At 39.5% G+C, this 12917-nt stretch overlaps 1 protein-coding gene across 2 annotated transcripts in view; it reads right to left on the reverse strand.

Moving 5' to 3' along the window:
- dars1.L (aspartyl-tRNA synthetase 1 L homeolog) overlaps positions 1-12641 on the reverse strand; it is a 60511-nt gene extending 47870 nt beyond the window's left edge. Inside the window, exon 1 of one of the 2 annotated variants that reach the window (XM_018234306.2) lies at positions 12468-12641. In XM_018234306.2, the coding sequence (XP_018089795.1) occupies positions 12468-12490 (23 nt within the window). In that variant the 5' untranslated portion in view covers positions 12491-12641. 2 annotated transcript variants of the gene reach the window in all.
- Positions 12642-12917: the final 276 nt, after the last annotated feature.

The raw sequence follows: 12917 nt of genomic DNA on the forward strand, positions 1-12917 counted from the left end.
TAAGCCCGGCATTATTATAATAATTAGCCTTTGATTATCCTCTTCTAGGAACCTCATAAGATCTGACCTTAGAATAATGCTGTGGCAATTGACGATCTTCTGCCAGGACCCTAATAAGATGGGACGGAAACTATTGCCAAGCCTCTCGATATTTCCATTTCTATATTTATCTAATGGAAATATTAGTAGAAAATATGTTAAAAGGATACTGTAATGGGGAAAACATTTTTTTTCAAAATGAATCAGTTAATAGTGCTGCTCCATCAGAATTCTGCACTGAAATCCATTTCTCAAAAGAGCAAACAGATTTTTTTATATTCAATTTTGAAATGTGACATGGGGCTAGACATATTGTCAATTTCCCAGCTGCCCCAAGTCATGTGACTTGTGCTCTGATAAACTTCAATCACTCTTTACTGCTTTACAGCAAGTTGGAGTGATATCACTCCCCACCCTTTTCCCCCCAGCAGCCAAACAAAAGAACAATGGGAAGGTAACCGGATAACAGCTCCCTAACACAAGATAACAGCTGCCTGGTAGATCTAAGAACAACACTCAATAGTAAAAACCCATGTCTCACTGAGACACATTCAGTTAAGGTGGCCATACATGGAGAGATCCGCTCGTTTGGCGATGTCGCCAAACGAGTGGATCTCCCTCCGATATGCCCACCTTGAGGTGGGCAATATCGGGCTGATCCGATCGTGGGCCCTAGGGACCAATGATCGGATCCTAGCGAATGCGAACGGGTGGTCGGATCGCGGGACCGCATCAACGAACAGATGCGGCCGCGATCCGACGGGATTTTTAGTCTCGATCGGGGAAGCCCGTCAGGGGCCCCCATACTCGGTCTGTCGGCAGCTTTTATCGGCCCGTGTATGGCCACCATTACATTGAGAAGGAAAAACAGCAGCCTACCAGAAAGCATTTCTCTCCTAAAGTACAGGCACAAGCCACATGACCAGGAAGGGGCAGCTGGGAAATTGACAAAATGTCTAGCCCCATGTCAGATTTCAAAATTGAATATAAAAAAAAAATCTGTTTGTCCTTTTGAGAAATGGATTTCAGTGCAGAATTCTGCTGGAGTAGCACTATTAACTGATGCGTTCTGAAAAAAACATGTTTTCCGATGACAGGATCCCTTTAATGTAACTGAATCAGTCTCAGTGGGACTTGGTTTTTACTATTGAGTGCTGTTCTTAGATCTACCAGGGAGCTGTTATCTTGTGTTAGGGAGCTGCTGTCTCATTACCTTCCCATTGTTCTGTTGTTAGGCTGCTGGGGGGGGGTGATATCACTCCAACTTGCAGTACAGCAGTAAAGGGTGACTGAAGTTTATCAGAGCACAAGTCACATGACTGGGGGGCAGCTGGGAAACTGACAATATATCTAGCCCCATATCAGATTTAAAAAAAATGTGTTTGCTCTTTTGAAAAATGGATTTCTGAGCAGAATTCTGCTGGAGAAGCACTAATAACTGATGCATTGTGGAAAAAAACATGTTTTCCCATGACAGTATCCCTTTAAAGTAGGTATCCTTTTCTGGTCTTTGACAATGATGAAGTAGAAACACTGACCTCAAGGAAGTCAATGAAGAAGTGGTCTTTGCCATTTGGACTGTATCCTTGTCTAGTCTTCTTGTAATAGAGAGCCTTAGAATGATGCATTTATAGGGTTCTAATAAGACTGATCCATAAAATGTTACAAGACCTATCAATGGATCTCTTCTAGGGTCCTAATAAGACTGGGCCTTAAACAAATGCTGGGAAAATGGAGGATCTAATAAGTCTGGTGCCAAGGCAATTAGCGTTTCTCTTCTGGGGTCCTAATATGATGGGGCTAAGACTATTGCCACATTTCAATGTCAATATTTTTCTTCTGGAAACATTAATACATATTAGTAGAAAAGACATTAAGCAGTTAATTACCAGCCTTGCATATTGTAGGTAGTATTTCTGCTCTTTGACACCATGAAATGGAAACACTGACCTCAAGGAAGTCAATAAAGAAGTGGTCTTTGACATTTGGAGATGGAGACTATTAATTATAAAGATGAAAAGCCCAAGCATTGCCGGCTTTGGAATCCAACATTCCAGCTGTGGGTAAATGGTAAAAATGGATAAGCAAGAATGTATGGAACTTAGGCTACGCAGCATGGGGACTGGAAGATATCTACCCATCACTCAACAACCATATATTATTCTAGGCTTCAAAGTCTTCATACAATAAGTCGGATTTCCTTCTATTTCTTATCACTCTGTACCAAAAGGAAATGGTTTAATTGATTCAAGGCAGATATATGTCTATCATTAGTGCACCATCAGCTATAGATGGCTACCCACACTTGGCTTTGTTGTATCAAGTCCCCAGATCTATTCCACAGTTGGACTTTACAAATCGAATTTTTCATGACAGAGCTTTTTTGAAGTGCAGGACCAGTGTTAGGAATACAGTGTCCCGACAAAAAAAGTTAGATCTCATTTCCGCCCCCCTTGTTTTAGCCGATTTCTGGTGACCACAACTTATCATAGACAACGATAATGCTTTACTCCTATCATCACTCATATAGTACCAACCAATTATGCGGCACATTACAGAGAATGTTTAACATTCAACATTAGTCACAATGAAAGCGAATCTTAAACTGACCCGCCATAAGGGGGTAATAAGCCAGAGTCAACAACTTGAATCGCCCCATGAACAGCCATGTTTATTGTATAACTTCCTTAAAACAAGAGAAATTTTATAAACTATTTTTACCTAGAACATATTTTCCCGATTCAAGGACTCGAACCATGTGGGGTTTAAAGGTAAATGGGTGGGAATTTATCATATATACAAAGAAATATATGTTTCCTTACTGAGCAAACTTGCTGATTATATTTAAATGAAAATCATAATTATAGTTTATATGATTTGCACCCCTAATATCATTTAATCACACATATGGTCATGTAGTATAGTCAAAATTAGCCAAACTGCCTGACCAAAGCTAAGAGTGTAGCTTGACAAAAGCCAGGGTCAGTCTGCTTTTTTTCTGTATTAATACAGGTACACTAACCCCATTCCACTAAGACCACCTGTTCTGACTGCATTTGGACAGCAAATTTTGTGTGAGCGACACCAAATTCAAAGCAAATTGTTATTACATATAAATACAAATAGAGATTACATTCTTATTTAAGTTGGGGCATCTGTCAGTCCTATTATCTAAACACCAAATGGTATGTGGCCAGATAAATTCATCAATGACTTGCAAGCAAAATGGTTAAACAAGTGTCTGGGGTAAATCCATTGGTGCCTTTGGTTAGGCAGAGGTGGTCATGCCTTATCTTGAGATGAGCACATTAATCTGTAAAGCTTGTGAACAAATGTTATATTTCAGTAAGTGCCTATCAAACAGCATGGGACTAAACTTGGGCTGCTGCACCATTGCATCAAAAAATGATTGATATCTCAAGTAACAAAGGCTCGGGGGCTTCTCGCTCCTTCATTGTTCCGAATAGAAATCAGTCTCTGCTGCTGTACACCATTTACATGCATTAGCATAACAATTCTCTGAGCATGCTATTGAAATTGCCAATCAGCTTTCAGATTTGAAAAGAGAGAGCATGCCTGCCCCAAATCAAACCCACTCGCAATGGATTTTAATTAAAGATAACAAGGTGACAGGACATATTAAAAAGCTGCCTTTTAAGAAAACCAATGTCAACAGCAAGTAAGGAGCTGGTCAAACAATAAAATGGTTTCTTTTATCAGAAGGACCAAGAAATAATTTACAGCTATTAAAATTACTGCCTTACTATCCGAACTTCATTTGGAAAAACTGGAAATGAATTATTCGTCAGGATAGCATAGTGAGTATTAACTTGCACTAGAGCTGAAGTTCTGCTATTAATAACATTCTGGACAACCAGTCCAACAGTTGGATCATACAGTCAGAACTCGAGTCAAAATCCATAGATGGAAGTAGTAATTGTTCTGTGTTTCAGTCCAATAAACCAATTTTATTTGAAACAGTTGAACTTTAGAAGAACAGAGGATATGACTCACCCAAGATCGCTACTAATGTGTTCCCAGCTTGCCCATGATAACCAGTGCAGATCTCTTTAAACCCATTGGAGCTAGCTACTCTAATAGGCTGTGCTGGGTCGCCCTGGTATAAATCATCAAAAACCCTCAAAATCTGCAACTTTCCCTTTTCCCTCAATTGACAGCATAGTGAATGACATTGCAACTGATGTCTCTGCCATTGTAGCCGTGTGCAAGATCAACAAGAGGAAATACCCTAAAATCGGTACCTACTTAGGGGTTTTAAGGGCATTTTGCAGGGCAACCCTTGCCTATTAATCAATGGGGTGCATCTACAGAATTATTTTAGAAGACTGCATGAAAATTATATTGACTTGCAGCTGAGATATTGAGGTGGGTGAATTTCACGTGAAATAATATGCAAAATGGCCCTTTTGCACCATGCTGCTCTGTGCTTAAGACAAGGAGCAAAGCTCTGGAATGCTTACCCACTACTCATGGTAATAGGTACTCATGGGACAGCAATTTACAGGACAATATGACTGTTAATCTCATCGCTGTTATACTGCCCATAAACTGTGTGAAGAGAACAGACTGTGACAAATGGGAACAAAAAGAGAAAGTCCCCTTTGTTTCAATAGAAATGCATATCCTCCGACAATACATTAAGCCCCATTTAACATGATGCTGTCCGAAGGCTGGCAAACATGTTGGAGAAAGAAGCAGCAGGGCTGGCAGTGGAAACAATGGTCGTCCATCTCAGGAGTACAATATGTGAGGTCCCAGAGCACACCACTTCATCTGTAAGGGGGTCTTTTCACATATGCAAATTGGTTGAAATATTTACAAAAAAATTCCTTTATTGAGCCCAAGTTGCCATGGTTTCCTTTTAGTTATGCAGACAGAATAGAAGGCGCTCACAACGGGTCTAATAGCTGCACAAACTGTATTCGCTGCGGGCTAAAGTGCGCCGTGCTGGGGTAAATCTCAGCAAATCATTTTCTTGGATTGGCTTTATGCAATTACATTCACAGTGCTGAACATTGTATAGTGAATTAAACATGAATAAAACCCATGTCCTCATCCCTACTGCATGCTAATGCCTTGATACACGGGTGGGCAACATTTCTTTAATAAAAACTACTCCACCCAGCAAGGTTGTTTACAAAGCAGAATAATCGGGACAACAAATAAAACTAAAACAGAATAATAAGCATTTACTTAAACAATGGTTTTAGCCTTGTTCTGATGTTAAATCCTCCCCAACCACTTAATGGACTTTAATGCGTATAACAGTAAAAATTTAACATGCTAGTGCAGTTAAAATGCTAGCTAAGGATAATGGACAATGGGGGCATTTTGTGGCATTCTGCCTCTGCAAGACCTGATTATACATATAGTACATGTAGGAGATAACCTGCTTTTAAGCTCTTTGGCCACATTTTACGTTTCTCAGAGACCTGGATGCTTTATTTTGAGGACTTATGAGACCACCAGTGTTGGTTAAAACAACAACTATGACGCTCTTCTGGCACTACAGACCTTACAGTCCTAGTTTAGCCATGCCCACTGTGTGAGCAACTCCAGTGTTGCAGATCCAGCTTAAATTTGTCCAACGACCTCTTTTTGAGATAGCCCCCTGAGCAGTGACCCTTCCAGTGAGGTATAAAGGACATCCTACTGAATGTGGTCATCTCCTCCCAAAGTGCTCCTCATCCATCTGCCTTCTGCAGTCATTATTATTGTTTATAGCACAGGATTTTGGATTCCAGATGTTTAGTAGGTTCTCATCTCTCTTTGTGAGCTTTTACTTCTGCGCTGTATGTCTCCACAGGTTTAATTATAGTCCTGTAGTCAAAGCTTTTAGGACACTAGTAAGTTAGAGGGGGTCAAACTTACTATGTAATAGAGCATACAGACAAAAAAATGCCTATAGAGACGGAAACTTAACAGGGGGACAGCTAGACGGAACAAGTATGCACCATAAGTAGAACATACTCTTGGCAAAGACCAGTTAAAAATCAAAGTGAACAACATAACTGAACTAATTTGTAATTCTTTACACCTGAATAAATAGAAAAGGGAACAATGCCAATAGAATTATGTTTAAGCTATATAAAATGATATGAAGTAATTCTATAAGGAACAAAGAACAATAATGTAACAGCAATGCTTTTCAGCTCATGGACAACATGTAAACAGACTGAAATCAACAACATTAATAAGGAGAGATAAAAAAAGACCAGACTGTATAATAAGAACCCATAATATAGGAAATAAATAGTCATCTGTCTGATTCACAACACATACGCGTGCAGAGCTTTTCATACAACAAAGGTTCTTATGATTTCAACACGTATTGTGTCTTTTGTAAATAATGAAGACATTCATTCTGGCTGAGTGATATTCTCATGGTCCTTGTTTCTTCTTGGAAAAGTTATTGTGCTTGCAGCTGAAAGGGAAGCTTTCATGAGGCACCGGCACAGTAAGACTGAATAAGTATTGATAGAGGAGAGGGTGATAAGGAGACTCCTACATTAGCCACAACTGAAACCAAACCAGTCTAGCAGGAACCTTCTGCAGCTGTGATATGATTCTGATGGTAACCACACTTTGTCCCCAAAGCAAAGAATTCCATTTCCAGCCAGACTTCAGACTCCCTGACTCGGTGTGGAATCGGAATGTCCAAGTGTTCTGTGTCCTTTATTGTGCTGGCGTATAAATGAAGGCAAGGCCACATGTGTACCATCAACAAAGAAATGCTGAGTTGTGTGGCCTTGTGAGATGTCATTTTCTCTTTGAAGAGTGTAATTGCGGAGCCCATGCGAGCACACTATCCGTGAGCCTTACATCTCTTAATTCCTACACAATACTGCTAATCGTCAAGAAGCTAAGTGTGACAGATAACTCCAGTTCTTATTTAAGGACAGGAGACAATGGTTTGATGACTTTGTTCTAGTAATGAAATACAGGGAAGGGCTTTCCTGGGAAAGAAACACTCGTCTGTTTATATAATTATAAATTCAAATTTACCTCTTGTATAAACAATACAATGCATACTCTGTAACAATTGTTATTACGATCGCTCATATTGTTAGAATGCATTTACATAACCAGAATACACACAGAGCTGAGACAGCGCTACCCTAAAATTAATTATTACCCTGGGGGGTTTGGCTTTAATAAAGATAAATACTGAGATAGCAGAAGTAGTACAGGTGCCAATAGGTTACTTGCTGGCAACCAAAGGAAGGTTGGATATGGTTGGATAGGAATTCCCCATGGTACTGACTTTATTTACAAGCCCTGGGAAGCAGCTGTCTGCACATACTATTTCGAAATTATGTTGAGTGGGATAATAAAAGAACCAAAATTAAAGACCTTGAATGATCCTCATTCTGGATATGGTTTGCATATTTTTAGCTTAATGAAAACCCACCCCATCTCTAAACATACAATCATCACATCCCAGAGGAGTGGGAGTCTGCCCTCAGCGTCATTCTCACATGCCAAGGGGCATAGGTCACGTTCAACTGCCCATTACTTCTCTGGCTGATGCTCTAAGCTGCTGCAGATTGCATGTGTGTCCATCACTCAAATGGATTAAGTTTGCTATGCGTAGTTCTGTGCTAGCCAATAATAAAAGATGGGCCGCAGAAAGGGAAAATGGGAGTAAGACTCAGTAGGTTATTTGATGTCACCAGAGGGATTGACCATTCAAACATGCAAAAAGGAAACTAATAGAGATTATGCCATGAAATCTGTGAGTGTGAGAGATAAAATGCTAAAATATAATGTACAGCAAATTTCTGCATAGAGTTAGTATCACAAGGAGACTTTTCCAACAGAACCCCCCATGCATAAACTGCACTCAGAGCCCAGTTATTCTCTCACCATGCTGGGCAATTGAGGATTCAGCCCAGTCACGAATGACTCTGTGGATGATCTCATTGTCCCCCAAACACTCAATAAATAAACAAAAGCATGGCATGACAATTGCCAGCAACACTACGCATATCAGGGACACAGGACATTTTGTGCTAAAATGCATTAAGCTGGCACTGGTAGCAGTAGTGACAACCAGAGAGGTGATAGGCACAAGAGCTGAACACACAACTGTGAATAAAGGTTGGTTTACATTGCTCACAGCATTGTTTTACCCACAAGAAGGATCCAGGCAAAGAAGCAGAAGTGAAGTCTGAAGCCTTTCTTACTCTGTTAGAAAATTACACATTTTGCTGACTGCACTTCCTATAGTAAGCCCTGTAAAATCATGTGTTTGGCATTCGGCAGCACAGACCACATTCAACTGGGATTGTCACAGCACCTTTCTGTATATATTTAGAATATTCCACACCCAACAGTTAAGGAGCAACAAAATGCTTACATTTTGGTTTATTTTAAAGGGGTGGTTTACCTTGACATTAACTTTTAGTATGCTACAGAAAGGCTAATTCTAAGCAAGTTTTCAATTGGCCTTCATTTTTATCTTTTTTTGTTGTTCTTGACTTATTTACTTTGTTCTTCTGTCTCTTTCCAGATCTCAAATGGGGATCACCAACACCATCTAAAAACCAAACACTCTGTAAGGCTACACATTGATTGTTGTCTTTCTATTCAGGTCCCTGCCTATTCATATGCCAGTCTCTTATTACAATCAATGCATATTTGATAGGGTAATTTGGACCCTAGCAACCAGATTGCCAGAATTGCAAACTTGAGAGCTGCAGAAAAAAAGTAAAAAAAAATAAAAGCACAGATAAAAAATGTAAGCCAACTGCAATTTGTATCAAAATATAACCCTCTACATCACACTAAGGTGAACAACCCTACTAATAGTCTTAAGCTGGCCATAGACGCAAAGATCCGATCTTGGGAATCATCCCGACCTGCCACTAACTATTCCGATCAAATAAAGTACAAGAGAACAGATCAGCCGATGTTCTGCCCCTGACAGCAATCGTACGAAAGTTATGTCCGACCAAAGCTAGTGAGTCTCCCTACGAAAATCGTACGATCGGCAATACACGCAAAGATATTATCGGCAGCCGACAGAAATCGTTAAACCTGTCTGATCGACCGATCTCCGCCAGACGAAAAATGTTGGGACTCTCCACACACGGAATTCTCAATTCATACGATCAGATCTTTGCATCTATGGCCAGCTTTAGACTGATAACACACTGGCCACTTTTTGAGCCACATTTAACCAATCAAACCAACTAAGAGGGAACAACATTTGGCCGACACTTGGAGATGACATTAAGGAACAGCTGAAAATTCCTGAACTATGATAATAAATAGACATAACAGACTGATAAAACATTTGCAAGTCAAGTGGTGCATCTAAATCAGGCATAAGAATATAATGATGAATAATGCCAGCATGCAAGCAATGTACAAAAGTTCTTCATATGGGACTTTTAAAAGTGTATTGATCAATGGGTGAAAGTTAGAGTTCTAACAAGAATCTCATAGGAATGAATAGAAAGTGGGTGAATTGAGCTGTAATCTAACATTTTCATAAATCTGTCCCTAAGGAGCAATATCAATAGTTACCTTACATGTCTACACATTCCATGACATTAAGCTCAGTGAAAGTCACTGCACAATGCCATTGCTATGCACAGGTACACAGGTACTAAGTATAATGCAAGTCTTAACAGCTTTGTGACCTGCCTTTCTTAAATAAACATTTGACACAAAATTGTTGAAATGCACCTTTCAGTGCAATCCCATGTGACAGAATGCTGCCAAACCATAATTCTCTGTGCAGCCTAGTTTAATTTCACTATGCAGCACAGGAAATCACCTTTCCAGTTTACAAACAATTATATACTTTAAAAAAGGCACGTATTTGGCTTATTCTCTTCTGTGTTGTGTAGCACATGACACTTTAATTATATAGATTTATATAGTATAGCAGTAATGCATTGTAAATAAATATATATACACATTATATTACTTTCAGAGCTGGCTTAGACTGCATATCCAAGGATGGGCCAATATGTTGAAGCAATGCATTGTTATATTGTGCAGCAGGCAAGTACATTTGCTGGGAATATCTGCTCCCCATTCTCGGTTTCAATATTTTCATTTTCGTGCAAAGCAATAAACTAAACATATTAATATGAAAGACATTTTACAAAGTACGTACACTAAAGGATTCCGTAAGTATAACATACGAGTAATAAAGATTGTTTGTCTTTCACTTTGGAAAAGTTGGAAACAGTACATAACATCATTATATATAAAAGGGAAATGATAAAGAAAAAGGCAAATAATAAAAGAAAAAAAAAAAAAAAAAAAAGGATAAAGAAAGTAAAGTAGACCAAATATTCATCACTGATATAATGAAAATTAATGTATACCAAATGTAAGTTACATTATATAAAACATTGAAAAGTATCAAAATACTAGTATTACAACTATGACTAACTTCTGCCAAATTGTACCTTGTCAAGCAGACCTAGTCCTTATTGTAAAGGGATTTTCAGCTTGTACTGAAAGGGACGATCTATGGGGAATCTTACAATGAGAGCATAGATACCTGTAAAGTGCCTTGGAATCTGTAATCTATCCAGGGTTGTCATAGGTCTGTAAAAATCGGGCACTTATCAAGGTGAATACTGGTTAGCTTTTCATTAACGAGAATCCTATCTAATTTCGTTTTTACCATGTTATACTGTAAATGAGGTGATTTCCACGCTTTGGCAATAACCTGTCTGGCAGCTAAGAAAATATGGTTAAGTAAGCGGACCTGTTTCCTGGGGATGTCGCTAAGGACTGCTCCCAGTAGAGCAACATATGGATCTCTCCTCAAATTGACATGCAATACAAAAAAGATAAGGGTATAGATCCTTATCCAAAATCTCACAGCTATGGGACACGTCCACCAAATATGAAACATTGATCCTGTCGTAGAACAACCCCTAAACATGTATTGTTAACATCTGGATAAAACTTGGCTAATCTTGGTCTATTAACCGTGTTAATAGAACTTTTACGTGTATTTCCCCAAAGTTTTAACCAATCCTGTTCAGGTAATGATCTCCCTATATCCATTTCCCATTTAGTAATATATGGTAAATCTAATAGTTAAGCTGGGGTGCTGAATTGTAGGTATAGAATCGAAATAGCTCCTTTAGGAGCTACACCCTTAGCGCACCATCGTTCATAGAACGAGCTAGATGTGTCATGGGATTTGGTAGCATTCCAACACCCCTGTACAAAATGTAGTTGGTAATGATCGAACAGATATTGAATAGTGTAGGGACCTCTTGAGGTTAGGAATTTCACAGATATCAGTCCATTTTGTAGCCATCACTGAAATAGGTGTTTCTATAATCCTGCCAGAAAAGCCAGATTGCCAAAGAGAGGCGCAACTGGAGTGTGTGGAGTAATGAATGGATACTTACAAGAAATACTATCACATAAGTGTAGGGAATGGGCTAAGCAAGGGCTCATAATTTTAGGTCTGACTTTCTTGGGTAACCAGAGGAATGTTGAGGCATCATATGGAGCAACAAAAGCATTTGCAACCCACTGAGGAGGGTCTACGGTCCAATGTAAAGACAGAAGCTGGCACAACTGTGCCGCCAGTAGTAGTATCTGAGATAAGGCAAACCTAAGCCCCCATTAGAGAAAGATCTATATAATATATTTCTATTTACCCTGGGGGATTTATTATTCCATATAAATTTGAGTAGCTTAGTTTCGAATTTTCTGCTTCCCGTTCTAACAGTTCAAAACATCCATTTCTACATAAAATGATCCCATTGTATGTATCCTTAGGGCTGTTTTATTGTATTTTATTGTTAAGCATTTGCTTTCATTTTTTGTAATTTTTTCCAGCTGAAAGAACCCAGCACCTATAGAATATGACTATTAATAGCTGGCAGTGCCAAGCACCTAAAGAATATGAATAGCTGGTAGTGCCTAGCACCTATAGAATATGGATACTAGTAGCTATCCGCACCTACAAAATAGAAATATTAGTAACTGACAGTTGTGCAATACAAGCACCTATAATTATATTGGTAGCTGGCAGTGCCAAGCCCTATAGAATATAAATATTAGTAGCTTCCAGTGCTATTACCTACAGAATATTACTAGAGGTCAGTAACCACCACCTGTAGAATGAATATTAGTAGCTGTCAGTAGCCAGGAACTATAGAAAATCCCCAGCAACTATAGATATTACTAGCTGACTGTGCCTAGAACCTACAGAAATAAAATGTAACTAGCTGACAGTGACTTTTACAGCAAGTAGATATAACCAATATGAGTACACAGCTACTAGTGAGGGATGATGCAACAACACCAGACCAGAGAGACTAGAGAAGCTGCTGTACATGGGAGGAAATCACACAGACAACTAAACAACTAGCGTTGTCACGGCACAGCAGCCAGGAAAGGGTTAACACCGGGCCTACCCTTTGGCCTCCTCCTTAGTCATGGCGGCGGCACACACAGATGTCACTGGGTCCCCAACCAGCAAAGAGCTCAGCGGCTATAGACAGACAACGTGCTCTGAAAGGAAAAGGGGAAAGAATTGGCCACTACACGATACGTGCCAATAGATGGGTGCGCAGAATGAGTAGTCCGGCCAGGAACAGAGGAAGCTTTACTGTTCCTAGCGATAAAGGTTCCTACACACTCCGGAAGGTGTTTGTGAACCAATGTGAGTGTGACACCTTGCAAAGGCCATCACACCATCACATTCCAGGGTCTAGCAGCTACCTCGGCATGGGGGTGCGGCTATTCAACTCAGAAGGGAATTATTGGTGCACCTCCCAACATTTTGGAAATAGAAAGAGGGGCAAAAAAGATTTGACCGCGTTCATTTTGTGTGACAAATGTATACATTTATATTTTAAAGTGAT

This window comes from Xenopus laevis, chromosome 9_10L (assembly GCF_017654675.1).
Source record: "Xenopus laevis strain J_2021 chromosome 9_10L, Xenopus_laevis_v10.1, whole genome shotgun sequence".
NCBI classification, from domain to species: Eukaryota; Metazoa; Chordata; class Amphibia; order Anura; family Pipidae; genus Xenopus; species Xenopus laevis.